General features: G+C 37.7%; 1 protein-coding gene across 3 annotated transcripts in view; it reads left to right on the top strand.

The window, feature by feature from the left end:
* Positions 1-15,271, top strand: part of UVRAG (UV radiation resistance associated) — a 309,203-nt gene that overhangs the window by 242,335 nt on the left and 51,597 nt on the right. Inside the window, exon 14 of one of the 3 annotated variants that reach the window (XM_065944544.1) lies at positions 1,718-1,846. The exons of the other annotated variants lie outside the window; for them this stretch is intronic. Coding sequence (XP_065800616.1) covers positions 1,718-1,747 — 30 coding nt within the window. The 3' untranslated portion in view covers positions 1,748-1,846. Of the gene's footprint in view, positions 1-1,717; positions 1,847-15,271 lie in introns of those variants that run through there. 3 annotated transcript variants of the gene reach the window in all.

Genomic DNA, 15,271 nt, shown 5'->3' with positions numbered 1-15,271 from the left:
AACATAATATCTCTGCTTTTATCTGTAGCTCTGATTATTAGTGAATGTTACGTTCAGGCATTTCATATATCTTTTAAAATACTGGGCTGGTAAAAAAAAAAATTGGGGTTTTCCCGTAAGATGGGTACAGGAAACCCAAATGAACTTTTCGGCCAACCCTATAAATATATATACCATTTCATATAAATATATATATATATACATTTGATTTTTAAGTTCTTTGGTGAATCACCAATACCTTCAGATAAATATGCCTTGTAAAAAAAATATGGGTAGACTGTATAACTCCCAAAATAATATAAGAAAATAATACATAGGCCTTGCAAGTGAGGGTGAAGAATTCACTGAGTTACAAATTTGTGTCAGTTTTTCTTTGTTCTAACCTTCTTTCTTCCCCCAGTCCTCTCTAGGAGTCAGTTCCCCTGCTATATAAAAAGCAGTCTATGGCAGTTAGGACAAAGGCTGGACTGAAGACAGCTTTTAGAAGAAGCATCTAAAATCCCAACTCCTGCTGTCTGACTCATTTCTTCACTGTTTTCCTCTCCTTGGCACTTTTCATCTGCTCTGACACACTTCTTTTCTTTCATCTGAATCCTGTGACTGATACAATGACTTCTGTTTCCTCTCTTGGTGTGTCTGTGGCTCCAAGCATTGCTGGTTGATCACTTACTCTGCATCAGGTGCTGGGCTGGGCGTTGAGGAGGTAAGAGTGAGTAGGACTCTAAAACCTGGTTTACCCTCTTGCCAGGGTGACGTTACAGTGTATTACAGTAATAGGATAGTAGATACGTGTGTAGATGTATGTATCCTGTTGGTGTATTACACTTGATAAATGTGTAAACTTTTGAGAAATGCAGTTTTTTTTTTCTTTTAATCATCACCTTCAAGCTTTTTGACTTAGCCCAACATGATCAGAAAGATTTTAAGATTCTCTAAGATATAATTTACAAGTGGTATATGTTGGTAATTTTTTTTATAGAAAAAAAGCAGAGATTTACAAAGTACCATGCCATGTTATAATGGGTCAATATAAGTCAAGTACAAGATGAATTTATAATAATAATGATAATACCACCATATATTTGAATAGTCCTTTGTAGTTTTCCAGAGGGCTTTCACACAAACAGCTCATAATTGATCCTCACAATTTCTTCTCTGAAGTAGAGTTAGTAAAAATTTTCAACTTTAAGAAATTTTTCTTAGGAACTCTATCATAAGGAAATAATTCTAACTACCTGGAAACAGTTAAAATACATTTATCATGCTGAAAACAACTGTCTAGGGGTAAGTTAGATAAACTGAGGAACATCCATAGTCATTAAAAGTTTTATGAAGATTAGATAATACCAAAGGATTCATTTGTTATTAGTGAAGAAAGGAGGATAGAGAGTTGAAAAACATATACCACAATTATAATGATTAAAAACTTTAAAGACACCAAACATTTACCCTTTCTGTAGGGGTAAGAAAACTGCCCAGATATATGCTAAAATTATGTTACATACTTATCTTATTGGAGTGTTGCTACTTGATAATCCTGGTGTTGTGTAAGATTTCACCCTGGGTCTCAGTGTTCTTATTTATATAATGAGGCTCACAAAACTCATTGTACAACAGAACATTGTTTTTAACTTGTTTTTCTAAACAGCTTCAAAACATTTTTGTTTCCCCACTGTGTTCACATGTATAGGTGATGATTATTTCTCTTTCTTTCCAGACTGCTTTGCAAGGCAGCCTAGTGTCTTAGGAAGAGCTCTAGTACGCTAACCTCTAAGCAAAGAATTGCCTCCCTGTTACATTAGGCAAGTCTCCTAATCTTTATAAGTTGTAGATTCTTTTATTAATAAAACAAGGAAGTTGAAATAAATAACCTCTTCATTTTTGTCTGGAAATTCTTTGATTCCTCCCAGTCTTGTTTTGAGCGCATGCATGGTTTGAAAAAAAAAAAAAGCACAATAAATTAGCTATGTAGCAGTGATGAGAGTGTAAACTGATAAAATAATTTTAGAAAACACTTTGGCATGAAACTGAAGACATACATATGAGAATGTTTTTGACATCACTGTTCATAATAGCTGAAGACTGGAAATGAGTTGAAAATCTGTCAGCAATATGGTTATCCTTAATCATAACATATTTCTGTGATGGAATACTGTGCAGGCTTGAAATCATAATTATATGCAGTAATAAGGATGAATTTCACAAACCTAATGTTGAGAGAACCCCATGAACAGTATGAGAAGGCAAAAAGATAGGACGCTGAAAGACGGACTTCCCAGGTCAGCAGGTGCCCAAATTGCTCCTGGAGATCAGTGGAGAAATAACTGCAGAAAGAATGAAGAGATGGAGCCAAAGCAAAAACAACACTTTTTTTGTGACTAGTGATGGAAGCAAGGTCCGATGCTGTAAAGAGCAATATTGCATAGGAACCTGGAATGTTAGGTGCATGAATCAAGGCAAATTGGAAGTCATCAAACAGGAGATGTCAAGGGTGAATGTCGACATTTTAGGAATCAGCAAACTAAAATCCCACCAGAATGGGTGAATTTAACCCAGATGACCATTATATCTATACTGTAGGCAAGAATCCCTTAGAAGAAATGGAGTAACCATCATAGTCAACAAAAGAGTCTGAAATGCAGTACTTTCATGCAGTCTCAAAAACGACAGAATGATCTCTATTCATTTCCAAGACAAACCATTCAATATCATGGTAATCCAAGTCTATGCCCTGACCAATAATGCTGAAGAAGCTGAAGTTGAATGGTTCTATGAAGACCTACAAGACCTTCTACAAGTAATACCCAAAAAAGATGTCTTTTTCATTATAGGGGACTGGAATGCAAAAGTAGGAAGTCAAGAAACAACCTGGAGTAACAGGCAAATTTGGCTTTGGAGTACAGAATGAAGCACGGCAAAGGCTAATAAAGAGTTTTGCCAAGAGAACACACTGGTCATAGCAAACACCCTCTTCCAACAACACAAGAGAAGATGGCCAACACCGAAATCAGATTGATTATACTCTTTGCAGCCAAAGATGGTGGAGCTCTATCCATCCAGCATAAACAAGACTGGCAGCTGACTGTGGCTCAGATCATGACTCCTTCTTGCCAAACTCAGACTTAAATTGAAGAAAGTAGGGAAGACCACCAGACCATTCAGGTATGACCTAAATCAAATCCCTTAGCATTATACACTAGAAGTGAGAAATAGATTTAAGGGACTAGTTCTGATAGACAGAGTGCCTGATGAGCTATGGACAGAGGTTCGTGACATTGTTCAGGAGACAGGGATCAAGACCATCCCCAAGAAAAAGAAATGCAAAAAGGCAAAATGGTTGTCTGAGGAGGCCTTACAAATAGCTGTGAAAAGAAGAAAAGCAAAAAGCAAAGGAGAAAAGGGAAGATATACCCATTTGAATGCAGAGTTCCAAAGAAGAGCAAGGAGAGATAAGAAAGCCTTCCTTAGTGATCAATGCAAAGAAATAGAGGAAAACAATAGAAGGGGAAAGACTAGATAGAGATCTCTTCAAGAAAATTAGAAATACCAAGGGAACATTTCATGCAAAGATGGGCTCAATAAAGGACAGAAATGGTATGGACCTAACAGAAGCAGAAGATATTAAGAACAGGTGGCAAGAAGACACAGAAGAACTATAAAAAAAGATTTTCATGACCCAAATAATCACAATGGTGTGATCACTCACCTAGAGCCAGACATCCTAGAATGTGAGGTCAAGTGGGCCTTAGGAAGCATGACTACGAACAGAGCTAGTGGAGGTGTTGGAATTCCAGTTGAGCTATTTCAAATCCTGAAAGATGATGCTGTGAAAGTGTTGCACTCAATATGCCAGCAAATTTGGAAAACTCAGCAGTGGCCACAAGATTGGAAAAGGTCAGTTTTCATTCCAATCCCAAAGAAAGGCAATGCCAAAGAATGCTCAAACTACTGCATAATTGCTCTTATCTCACACACTAGTAAAGTAATGCTCAAAATTCTACAAGCCAGGCTTCAGCAATACTTGAACCATAAACTTCCAGATGTTCAAGCTGGTTTTAGAAAAGGCAGAGGAACCAGAGATCAAATTGCCAACATCCATTGGATCATCGAAAAAGCAAGAAAGTTCCAGAAAAATATCTATTTCTGCCTTGTTGACTATGCCAAAGCCTTTGACTGTGTGGGTCACAACAAACTGTGGAAAATTCTTCAAGAGATGGGAATACCAGACCACCTGACCTGCCTCTTGAGAAATCTGTATGCAGGTCAGGAAGCAACAGTTAGAACTGAACATGGAACAACAGACTGGTTCCAAATAGGAAAAGGAGTACATCAAGGCTGTATATTGTCACCCTGCTTATTTAACTTATATGCAGAGTATATCATGAGAAATGCTGGGCTGGATGAAGCACAAGCTGGAATCAAGATTGCTAGGAGAAATATCAATAACGTCAGCTATGCAGATAACACCACCCTTATGACTGAAAGCAAAGAACTAAAGAGCCTCTTGGTGAAAGTGAAGGAGGAGAGTGAAAAAGTTGCCTTAAAGTTCAACATTCAGAAAACTAAGATCATGGCATCCGGTCCCATCACTTTATGGCAAATAGATGGGGAAACAGTGGAAGACTTTATTTTGGGGGACTCCAAAATCACTGCAGATGGTGACTGCAGCCATGAAATTAAAAGATGCTTACTCCTTGGAAGGAAAGTTATGACCAACCTAGACAGCACATTAAAAGGCAGAAACATTACTTTACCAACAAAGGTCCATCTAGTCAAAGCTATGGTTTTTCCAGTATTCATGTATGGATGTGAGAGTTGGACTGTAAAGAAAGCTCAGCCCAAAGAATTGATGCTTTTGAACTGTGGTATTGGAGAAGACTCTTGAGAGTCCCTTGGACTGCAAGGAGATCCAACCAGTCCATCCTAAAGAAAATCAGTCCTGAATATTCACTGGAAGGACTGATGTTGAAGCTGAAACTTCAATACTTTGGTCACCTGATGGGAAGAACTGACTCGTTTGAAAAGACCCTGATGCTGGGAAAGATTGAAGGCGCGAGGAGAAGGGGGCAACGGAGGATGAGATGGTTGGATCGCATTACCAAGTCCATGAACATGAGTTTGAGTGAACTCTGGGAGTTGGCGATGGATAGGGAGGCCTGGCGTGCTGCAGTCCATGGTGTCGCAAAGAGTCGGACACGACTGAGTGCCTGAACTGAACTGAACTGAATGTTGAGTAGAAGAAGCAAGACAAAAGAGAATCTCCACAGTTACTCTATTTATGTATAGTTCAAAAATGGGCAAGATAAGATTGTATTGTTAGGGATGAAAACTGTATAAAAAGCATGGATAATGACAAGCTCTGAGAGGGGGGGGGCTGTCATGAGAAAGGGATCACAGGGAGCTCGTAAGGCTCCAGCATCCTGTTTCTTGACTAAGTAGTGCTTATACAGGGGTTTGCTTTTAATGATTCTTTAAACAAAGGATTTTGCTATTTGTATGTTGTATCTTGACATTAAACAATTGTAGGATGACAGCAATTAAAAAAGTATATATGTGGAAATTTCCTGACAGTCCAGTGATTAGGACTCAGCGCTTTCACTTCCGAGCCCTGAATTCATTCCCTGGTCAGGGAACTAAGATCCTGCAAGCCATGTTGCACTGCTGAAAAAATGTATATATGACACCATTCTTGGAATCTTTGAGACATATTTACCAATGCAAAGGACTGGATGGTCATTGTCATAAACCAGAAGAAAAAGAATTTTGAAATAGAGCACTTGGAAATTCATTTGTCTTAGCTTCACAAATAAGAATGTCTGCTTTTATTGATTTTACCTATATGCAAAGCACTTTTTATTCTTTCTAATTTTCACAATAATGGTTTTTATTATTATTCTTATTTTACAAATGAGGAAACTGAGGCTTAGAGTAATTAAATAACTTCTTGGTAGAGGAGGAATTTTAATCACTTAATAGATTTTAAATAAATCACTGAAAGAAATCTGCAGGGACTGGTTTTGACCTTTATTTTCTTCTCCATGTTGTGATAAGATAAATTGAATACAACTTTTGTGAACATTTTAAAATATGTAATATGAAAATAAGCTCTGAATAAATGAATAGACTGAGTTTTGGATAGATATCTTTTTTCTTTTTAAAGATACCGTTTCTTTGTGCTGTAAAGTATGAAAGATTTCCAAGTGTCTAGTAAATGAGTTTGTGGGTGTTTGGGCATTTACCACTTGTAGGTCAAGCCCCTGCACTCGGCGTTAAAATTGAACCTAATTAGAAGAGAAAGTGAGAGAAACAATGTCTACACATTTTATATACTAGTTGTGATGGTCACTTTATCCAGAGTTTGCTGGACTGTGACAACTAAACTAACTATGAGAAGGAAATTACTTTGTCTAGCTAAGCCTCCCCCCTCAAAAAAAAATTGTTTTACATTTAGTTTGTAATGTCACTTAAGATTCTTCCTAAAGGCTTGTGAACTTTCACCTTCTTTTAATAAGACTTCATAATGACAAAGTCCCCTGAGAGTGAAATCATCTGTGTGGAATGTGCCCATGTCTTTAAAAAAATTCTGATAAACATCACTTCATGGTATTTAAGAGATTAAAAAAACCTTAAAATACATAAATGTTACTTTCAGGTTACTATAGCCAAGGAAGCCTGTGGCCCAGCTATCAAAACAGCTTAACTGCAGCAAGTTCTGAGCAGTGGGCTTAGCCAAATTGGTTAGTCTGCTTTAGGACTGACTGTACTATCTTTGGAGTTGACCTTTAACTTATGATATAGAATATAATTGTTTCATCTCTGAGGCACATTTATGTATCCCTTTGCCCCAACACTAATTCATCATCTGCTTTATAGTAATTCCACTCAGATATCACCATCAAGCCCACTGGAGGCTACTAAGGATGTGAGTGGATGTATTTCCTAATCAGTGACATTAGTTTATATCTCCTTATTAAGGTACCCATTAAATTCATCATGAGAGAGATAACATGAACACTAATGCACTTCACATCTTCCATCAGTGCTTTTTTATTTATTTCTATAATGGAGTTATTAATATCTGAATTTAAAAGTACAGGAGAATGCAAAGCTTTTAGTAATGGTCTACAGTCTTTTACTCTGGCAAGATGTGGAAGATATGAAAAGCAAAGTCATCCATTATTATGTTGACATTTTTATTCTCTCTCTCTAAAACATAGCCATTAAAATATACATGATACTGTTTATTTTAAAAGTAAGTTAATATCTTTTATATAATCACCTCTTCTAAATAAAGTATATTATCTTAGTTTCCCTATAATTTATCTTTAAGTTATCTTGGTTTTCTAATTTTAATTTGAAACTCAGAGTACGTACAGGATTTTGTGTCCCTTTTGAATATGCCAGTCAAAAAGTACTAATTGAATGTACTGTTCTAGGCTCTGGTGGGTATAAAAGTAGATGCCCTGTATGAAAAACAGTCCACATGTGTGTAAAATCTAACTATTCTGGTGAATTCCCTTAACCAAAATAGGTAACTCCATAAATCTCTCTTCATTTCCATTCATTAGCACATGCATTTGAGACATTTGGCAGAGTTGCTAATGTGACTTTCCATTTGAGAATTCCATAAACTACTGCCTTCAGGCCCTACAGCAGCAGCTGGTACCCTTTTGTTTTGCTTTGAGTTTTTGCTATTACTGCTTTTTCAAAGCTGGTAACATGAAATGAATAATGCCAAGAAGTAGCTGTTTGGCAGATCTGTTAGCACATACACTTCTGTTCACCTCACTACCAATGGCATTATTACCTCCTACCTGTTATCCCAGGTGCAGAAAGAGAAAGTTAGGTAGTGGCAGCCTTTTTAATTTGCTCCTTACATCAGACTTCCTCTACGGTGAGTAAAACACAGTGTCTTAGACTCATTATATTTAAATCTGTACTAACATTCTCTTCCCCACAAATAATCACATGGTTCACTACTAGTACCTACATTCACTGGCTCTGCGTTAGTTTGGATTTAATAAGAAGCAGGCCTCAAGAGGGAATTAGAGGGACAAATGATTTATTGAAAGAAGGAGCAGAGGAAGGTGAGAAGAGCCTTCAGACTGCAGTGCAGATATGATACTTGGAGGAGGAGGAAGGGAACGAAGGAAAACTGAGTTGGAAGACTCTTGGACTACAGCTTAGGTCTAAGTTGATGTGAAATCCTCAAGCCAAAGCTGCTCACTGGAAGAGTCCCATGTTTTACCCTAGTGGGCCTGCCTTAGCACCATTGCCGTGCATGTCATTGGCTGGGCACAGCCTGTATGAAGTTGGGCGTGCATGCATTGAGGATCCAGAGGTGCAGTAGCTGGAGCCATCAGCCTGTGTATGTATTCCCTACTGCAGAAGATCTTAGGGACACATTTTATGACTTCCATACCACTTACATGACTTCAAATAAGTTTAGTACCGCAGTTCAAAATGTAATACTGCCAATGCAGTGTTATTATAAAGATTAAATAATGTATTTTAAAGCCTTGGAACATGATAATACTTAATAAATATTAGTTCTTTTTCTGCCTTCCTCCTCCCCCATTTATAATAGAATGTGATGGTTTTCTAACTTACTTTCCATAGAAGAACATCATTAGAGTAGCAGATGTGCTGAGATTGTCTGTATCAGTAATACTCAAGGTGTGTTCTACAGACCAGTATGTTACTAGCAGGAAAATAAGGAGCTTATACCAGATGTAAGTCAATGATGTCAATAAACACACTACTTAGTTCAAATGCAATTTTTTTTCATATCAAGACAAGGAAGGAAGCAGTGTGTTTAGTTAAATTCCAGCACAAGCTCCTTATTTATTGCATATTGGCACTTTGAATAGTGTTGGACTTTAGTCAAATATAACCAAAATGTAATATCCTTTTAAAAATCAGAAAATTTTGAAAATTTTCTTTTTCACTGTATATACGACTATACATACTTCTGCTTGTCTGCTAAAGAGGAAATCACTGGAAGCTGGGCACTGGTAATTCATGTTACTTAGGGGCTTCCCTGGTGGCTCAGAGGTTAAAACGTCTGCCTGCAATGCGGGAGACCCGGGTTAGATCCCTGGGTCAGGAAGATCCCCTGGAGAAGGAAGTGGCAACCCACTCCAGTATTCTTGCCTGGAGAATCCCATGGGCAGAGGAGCCTGGTGGGCTACAGTCCACGGAGTCGCAAAGAGCTGGACACAACTGAGCGACTTCACTTCACGTCACTTATGTCAGTGACAGCCGGTAGCACTGTTTGCATTTGTCAGCTTCAGGGTCTGTGATCAAATATCAAAGTAGGCAGGTTTGTCACTGTCATATTTCTAGGCCCTTTGTCTAACTCTTACCTACAAATACTCACTGAGCTTCCACCACCTGTGAGATACCATGTGCCTACTGCTGCCCAATGTTCTCACGCTGCCCTGTACAACCTCGGGAGCCCCCAAGTTGTGATGCTCCACCAAAATCCCCATTCCCTCACAATTCCAGGGACCTCCAAGTCCTGTTCCCTCAGTAATGCAGAGGTGACTTGATCTCCTAGTCATGTATTTGCGATTTAAAATTTGAGCCTGTTACTGGAACAGTATTAGACACATTTTTGAACTGTGGATGCTGTATCTTAATCCATGAGTTATAATCTTTCTTTGGTTCTTTTCACCATGTATACCAGAAATACATATCATCACACATCTGTAAAGCTGCTGACCTCTGCCCTAACGTGGGTGTTGAGTTTTCCCACAACCTTTCGCTTTGGTAACCTTCTTCCGTGGAATGACGTTGGGCACCAAGACATGAATCCAGGAAGTCAATCAGCCCTTTTCCTTGTATGTTTAAGGATTTAAAATATTAGCTGCATATTGTTTTTAGTTGCAGGCATCCTTTCATATTCACACACATGCATACACTTTCATATTGAAACTAATTAGATGGAGATTTAGTGTATTTTTTTTCTATGTATTCCCAGGACTTTGACGATGTGTTAACATGATGTAGTAGACTAGGAATATCTAATTTTGCCTTCATACTTTTAAAAACTAAAGTGCATGTTTCATAAAATTAAAGTGTCCCAAGAGTCGGTTAATATAAAGTAATATTTTGCCAAGGTCATAAGTGATTTAATATGAAAGATCATATTTTATCGTAACCATAACAGACTTAGCAAAACCTCGGCAGACAAATTGCTAGTTTAGAAATGATCTGAACTTATTTTTCCCCAAAACACAAAACCCACAAGATTGTGTATATAAGGCAACAGGCATTATTTCATTGATCCCCAAGGTTGTGGATCTAGCGGCAACTATTACATCGTGCTTTGTTTTTATTATTGCTCTGTTTAGTTTGTCATCCAAATTCTAGCCATTTCTGTTTATAGCAAGATAGAGCATATAGCCCAGGCAGCACAGCTAGTCATACCTTTTTATTGATGTAATTTGACTTGTTTTGGTTCCTTTCCTGGTGTCTAACATTTTGTGAAGCCCTAACATAAATTATTGGCTTGTATAACCCACTGCATCACCTTCACCCAGAGATTTGCTGCCTGTGCAGTTCCTTAATTTTCAAGTGTGAGAGATTTATTTTTCCTTAGTGAGTCCTAATGTTTCTGCACACACACGCACACATGCTTGTGAATGTGTGTGGGTATATAGGAATGCCAGTGAGAACGTTCAACTTATTCTTGGTTAATTCCTACATGAGATTCTGGAGAAATCTTTAACCTTAATAGATACTGGTTGCTGTGTTCTCAAGTTGACTTGATATGTGAACAGTTTGGTGGTGGTTTTAAATTTTTGTTCCAATTTTGCTTATTTTTCCTGGGGATTCTGACCAGTCAGGGTGCTGTACACTTCATGTCCTCAGTGAATACTTATCAACTGTGTAACTGACCAATGACATTTCCTAAGCCCATGTAAATGACTAAGATACTATTACAAATACTGTATGTCAGACAAGCACTCTATGAGATAGATGGCCTTGTCCCCACTTGAGAAATGAAGATTTTGGAGCTCAGAAAACGTAAACACTTTACCCAAAGTCATACAGTTTATACATGAAGGATTGGGATACTTTTTCAGAAGATTTTTTATGTACATTATTATATTTGATCCTTACACCAGTCCTTGAAGTAAACAGAATAAATTCTTTTCTGTGTTATTGAGTACATGATCACTACAGTGGGCCTGGCTGAGTCCAGTACTATCCTCTGAACTCTGATATTACTTGGTGTTTGTTAAAGTTTGTAGGTCAGTAATGGCATTGGTCACACCATTTTAGTGTGGTCACCAATGGCCGACTTTTGTGAAGTGATTCTCTGTTGCCTCCATGGTAGAGTCCCTGTTCAAATACTTGGAAGTAAGCACTTTTATAATGAAAAAACAATGTGTGTGGAGGGCGGGGGGCGGGGGCGAGCCTTGCAAATCTGTCCATGTCAACCACCTGCTTAAAACCTTCAAATCGTTTCCTAAGGTTACCTTCCCACAACCCTTCCCCCTCAAAAACAGACATTTCAGCATGCCAAAGTCTTCACATGATCTGTCTTCTTCCTCCCTTTTCAGCCTCACCTTCTGCTGCCACTTACCCCAAAACCCCTGCCACTGGCCTTTTATGCCAGGAAAGCTGAACTACTTCACTGAGGTGAGGCCCACCTTCTGCTTTTGCTTTTTTTTAATCCTCTTTTACCCCCTTTGCCTGATACCTCCCCCTGTCATTCATATGCTAAATTCCCATTTGGTCTCCACTGTACAGCTCCATGGTATTTCCTACTATAAGCCTTTCTTTATCTTCCTGAACAGAGTTATTATTCATCTTCTATTCTCCCTGCTCAACTTAAAAAAAAAAAAGTACTCATTTGGAACTTGCCTTGCAGTCCAGTGGTTAGGACTGGGTGCTTTCACTGCTGTGGGCCCAGGTTCCATCCCTGGTCAGAGAACTAAGATCCTGCAAGCAGTGTAGCCTGGCCAAAAGACAAAACAAAGCCTTAGTCAAATATATCAACATTTTTACATGTCTGTTATCATTTATTATATATGTAGATATTCCCTACTAGACTAATAAGCTCTGTAAGGATGAGAGACCAAAGTTTACTCATCCCTTTATCCCAACACAGTGTCTGGCATCAAAAATGGACTGAGCAAAGGTTTGTGCCTGGAAGACAGAAAGTATCAGTGACTCTCCTCTGAGAATTAAGGAATAAAAATTCGACACCGAAAGGAAAAGCCTGCCATTTGCAAGGAGAGCGGGGTACACATTAGTATCAGATGAAATTAGTGTCTTCACTTCTTATAAATGTGCTGGACTTTGCATGTGTCTAGGATGATAATGCAGGGCTTTGAGAAGTGGAGTGAGATTAAAGAGAAATTATACAGTGAGAGAGCATTTTCCTTTGGTAATAAGTTGTTATAAGTTATTGAGTACCTTTTTCTCTTCTAGTCAAACAGAAAGCTGACAAATGTTTTCCAAGTGTTATCAGAATTTTCTAATCGTTTGTCTTTCACTGACATTTTTATTTAATCATTTCAGATGCAATAGTAAATTACTGACCTTGAATTACTAGTGTAATTCAACTAGTGCACTTACAATGGCGATACAGGGCAGATTGTTACCAGCTCACCAGGATGTGTGATGTGATGCCATTTGAAGCTCTGAGAAGGGAAGGGAAGGTGATTGTGTCTTCAAGATAACCCAACCGTGGAGTTCTGGCCCATTAGTACTGTTTTTAGTTGTATAAAAGTTTTACATGCTGCTAGTTTAGAGAGTCAGATAGTTCCTTAAGGTTTATTATGAAACAATATTTTTCCCTGTACCTTAAAGGAAACTACTTTAGTAATTTTAACAGATTCTCTCGTGTGTGTGTGTTAGTTTCTTAGTTGTGTCCAACTCTTTGTGACCCCCATGGACTACAGCCCACCAAGCTTCTCTGTCCATGGAATTCTCCAGGCAGGAATACTGAAGTGGGTTGCCATTCCCTTCTGCAGGGGATCTTCCCAACCCAGGGATCAAATCCGGGTCTTCCACATTGTGGGCAGATTCTTCACCATCTGAGCCACCTGGGACACTTACCTCCAAGTCACTAAGTAGACAGTATCGCTTCTTCTTGGGTTTTAAGATTATCCGTGATTCCTTCAGTAGAGGATGATACTCTAGCTCCCTTTCACCGCATCTTTACTGCAGGCAGAGTCTATTCTACCAATATAGGTTCGTATTTAAACTACCAGTTCCTTGTAAAGTTCCCTCATAATAAGACATACAGTATATTGTGATTACATTTTTCTACCTAATACTTTTTTGTTTTCTTTGAAGTTTGTTTCTCTTATTTTTACTTTGATTAGTTTTTTAGTTTTTACTGATAATTAGTAAAATTAGTTTTACTAAAACAAAATTAGTTTTACTTTGATTAGTTTTACTTTGATTACTTTTTTTTCTCAAGCCAGAAATACAGACCACCTGATCGGCTTCTTGAGAAATCTATATGCAGGTCAGGAAGCAACAGTTAGAACTGGACATGGAACAACAGACTGGTTCCAAATAGGAAAAGGAGTACATCAAGGCTGTATATTGTCACCCTGCTTATTTAACTTTTTTTTTTCATTTATTTTTATTAGTTGGAGGTTAATTACTTTACAGTATTGTAGTGGTTTTTGCCATACATTGACATGAATCATATAGCTAATTCTACCCCAAACTCTCCACCAGTTATCTAAATCTCCTCTCAAGATGTTCAGACATGTCAGATGTACAGTCAGTTGCTTGTTAGGTTTTCAGTCAATTTAATCTTTGCAAATCTCTCCTGCTCCAATCTGACCTCCTCCAATCTCTCTGCCTTAACTAAAATCCTCAGGATTCCCATCACTTCTCTTGTGTTGAAATTCATATTCTGAATGGATTCCGTGTCTGCTTTCTCAGTTTACTCTAGTTTTGTTGACAAATGCCTTCCCTTAGCTTCCTGAGAAAGGATGTATGGAGGTAAATTTTGGTGACTTTGTAAAACTGAAATATCTTTATTATTTTTTTACTTGGTATGGAATAGGCTGGAAATATTACATATATATAACTATTTTGTATACCTATATAGGTATATAAATAGCAACATTGACTCAATGAACAGGAGTTTGAGCAACCTCTGGGAGATAATGAAGGACAGCGAAGCCTGGCATGCTGCTGTCCATGGGGTTCCAGAGAGTTGGACACAGCTTAACGACCTAACAACGACAGATATATTTTAAAGAATTTTCAAGTCAATGCTCCATTATATTTTAACTTCCAGTATTACTTTTGATGTTTGATTTTTGTATTTGATTAGCCTAAATATATTTGACTCCCCCCCCCCTTTTTTTAATGTGATCTGTATACTTTGTTTTGCTTTGTTTTGTTTCCTTTCTGGAAATCTGTAGAAACTCCTATTGTCCTCAGTGTTTTAAAATTTCAGGCTGATGGGCCCTTGAGTTTATTTTTATCCATTGTGCTAGGTACTCAGTGAATCCTTTTAGTCTGAAAATTCAAGTCATTAAGCTCTGGGAAATTTCTTTGAATTATTTCATTGATGATTTCTTCTTTATTTTCAATTTCTAAATTACTATTGTATTTATAATAGATCTTTTGCACTGATCCTCTAATGTTATCTCTTTTCTCCTGTTTTCCATCTCTTTGTCTTTTTATTTTAACTCTTCAGACATTCCCTTAACTTTGTATCTTGCCCGTCTATTTTTTGTTGTTCATTTTTCACTTTCATATTTTAAATTGCTAAGAACTCTTTTTTCTCTGAATAGCATCCTATGTGTAGTATCGTCTTTTATCCATCTGAGTATATTAATAGTTTTTGAAATGTTTATTCTTATTTTTGTTTTCAGTTTGATCTTGATATTGTCATTTGCCTTAGAGGCATTTCTTAAATTTAATGATACTTGATTGCATATTTCTTTTTAAGAGGAGAGGACAGAAAACATTGGGAGCTCTTTGTGTGTTTAACTGTGAGGTTCACTTTAGGGCATTTTGCTGGGCTCTTTTCATTGGGAAATACCTAATGTCATTCTTCTTAGGTCTTTCCTCTTGGGCTTGTCAAGGATCTTTCAGTATCCACCTGTCAAGTATTTGCCTGTGTTCTGGAAGCAGAGTGGAGGGGAAGAGGACTATAGGCCTCAGCATCTAGTTTGCATACTTTGATTTAATCACCTTGTTTCCAGTACAGTGCCTTTGCCCTTAACTGTGTTGATATTTCCCTCTCCAAAATCTAAAATTCTAGTTTATTTGCCAAGGTGTA

The sequence above is a fragment of the Muntiacus reevesi genome, chromosome 9, assembly GCF_963930625.1.
Source record: "Muntiacus reevesi chromosome 9, mMunRee1.1, whole genome shotgun sequence".
Taxonomy (NCBI): domain Eukaryota; kingdom Metazoa; phylum Chordata; class Mammalia; order Artiodactyla; family Cervidae; genus Muntiacus; species Muntiacus reevesi.
Note: the sequence above shows the minus strand (reverse complement) of the source record. Positions and strands in the feature narration are given on the sequence as shown.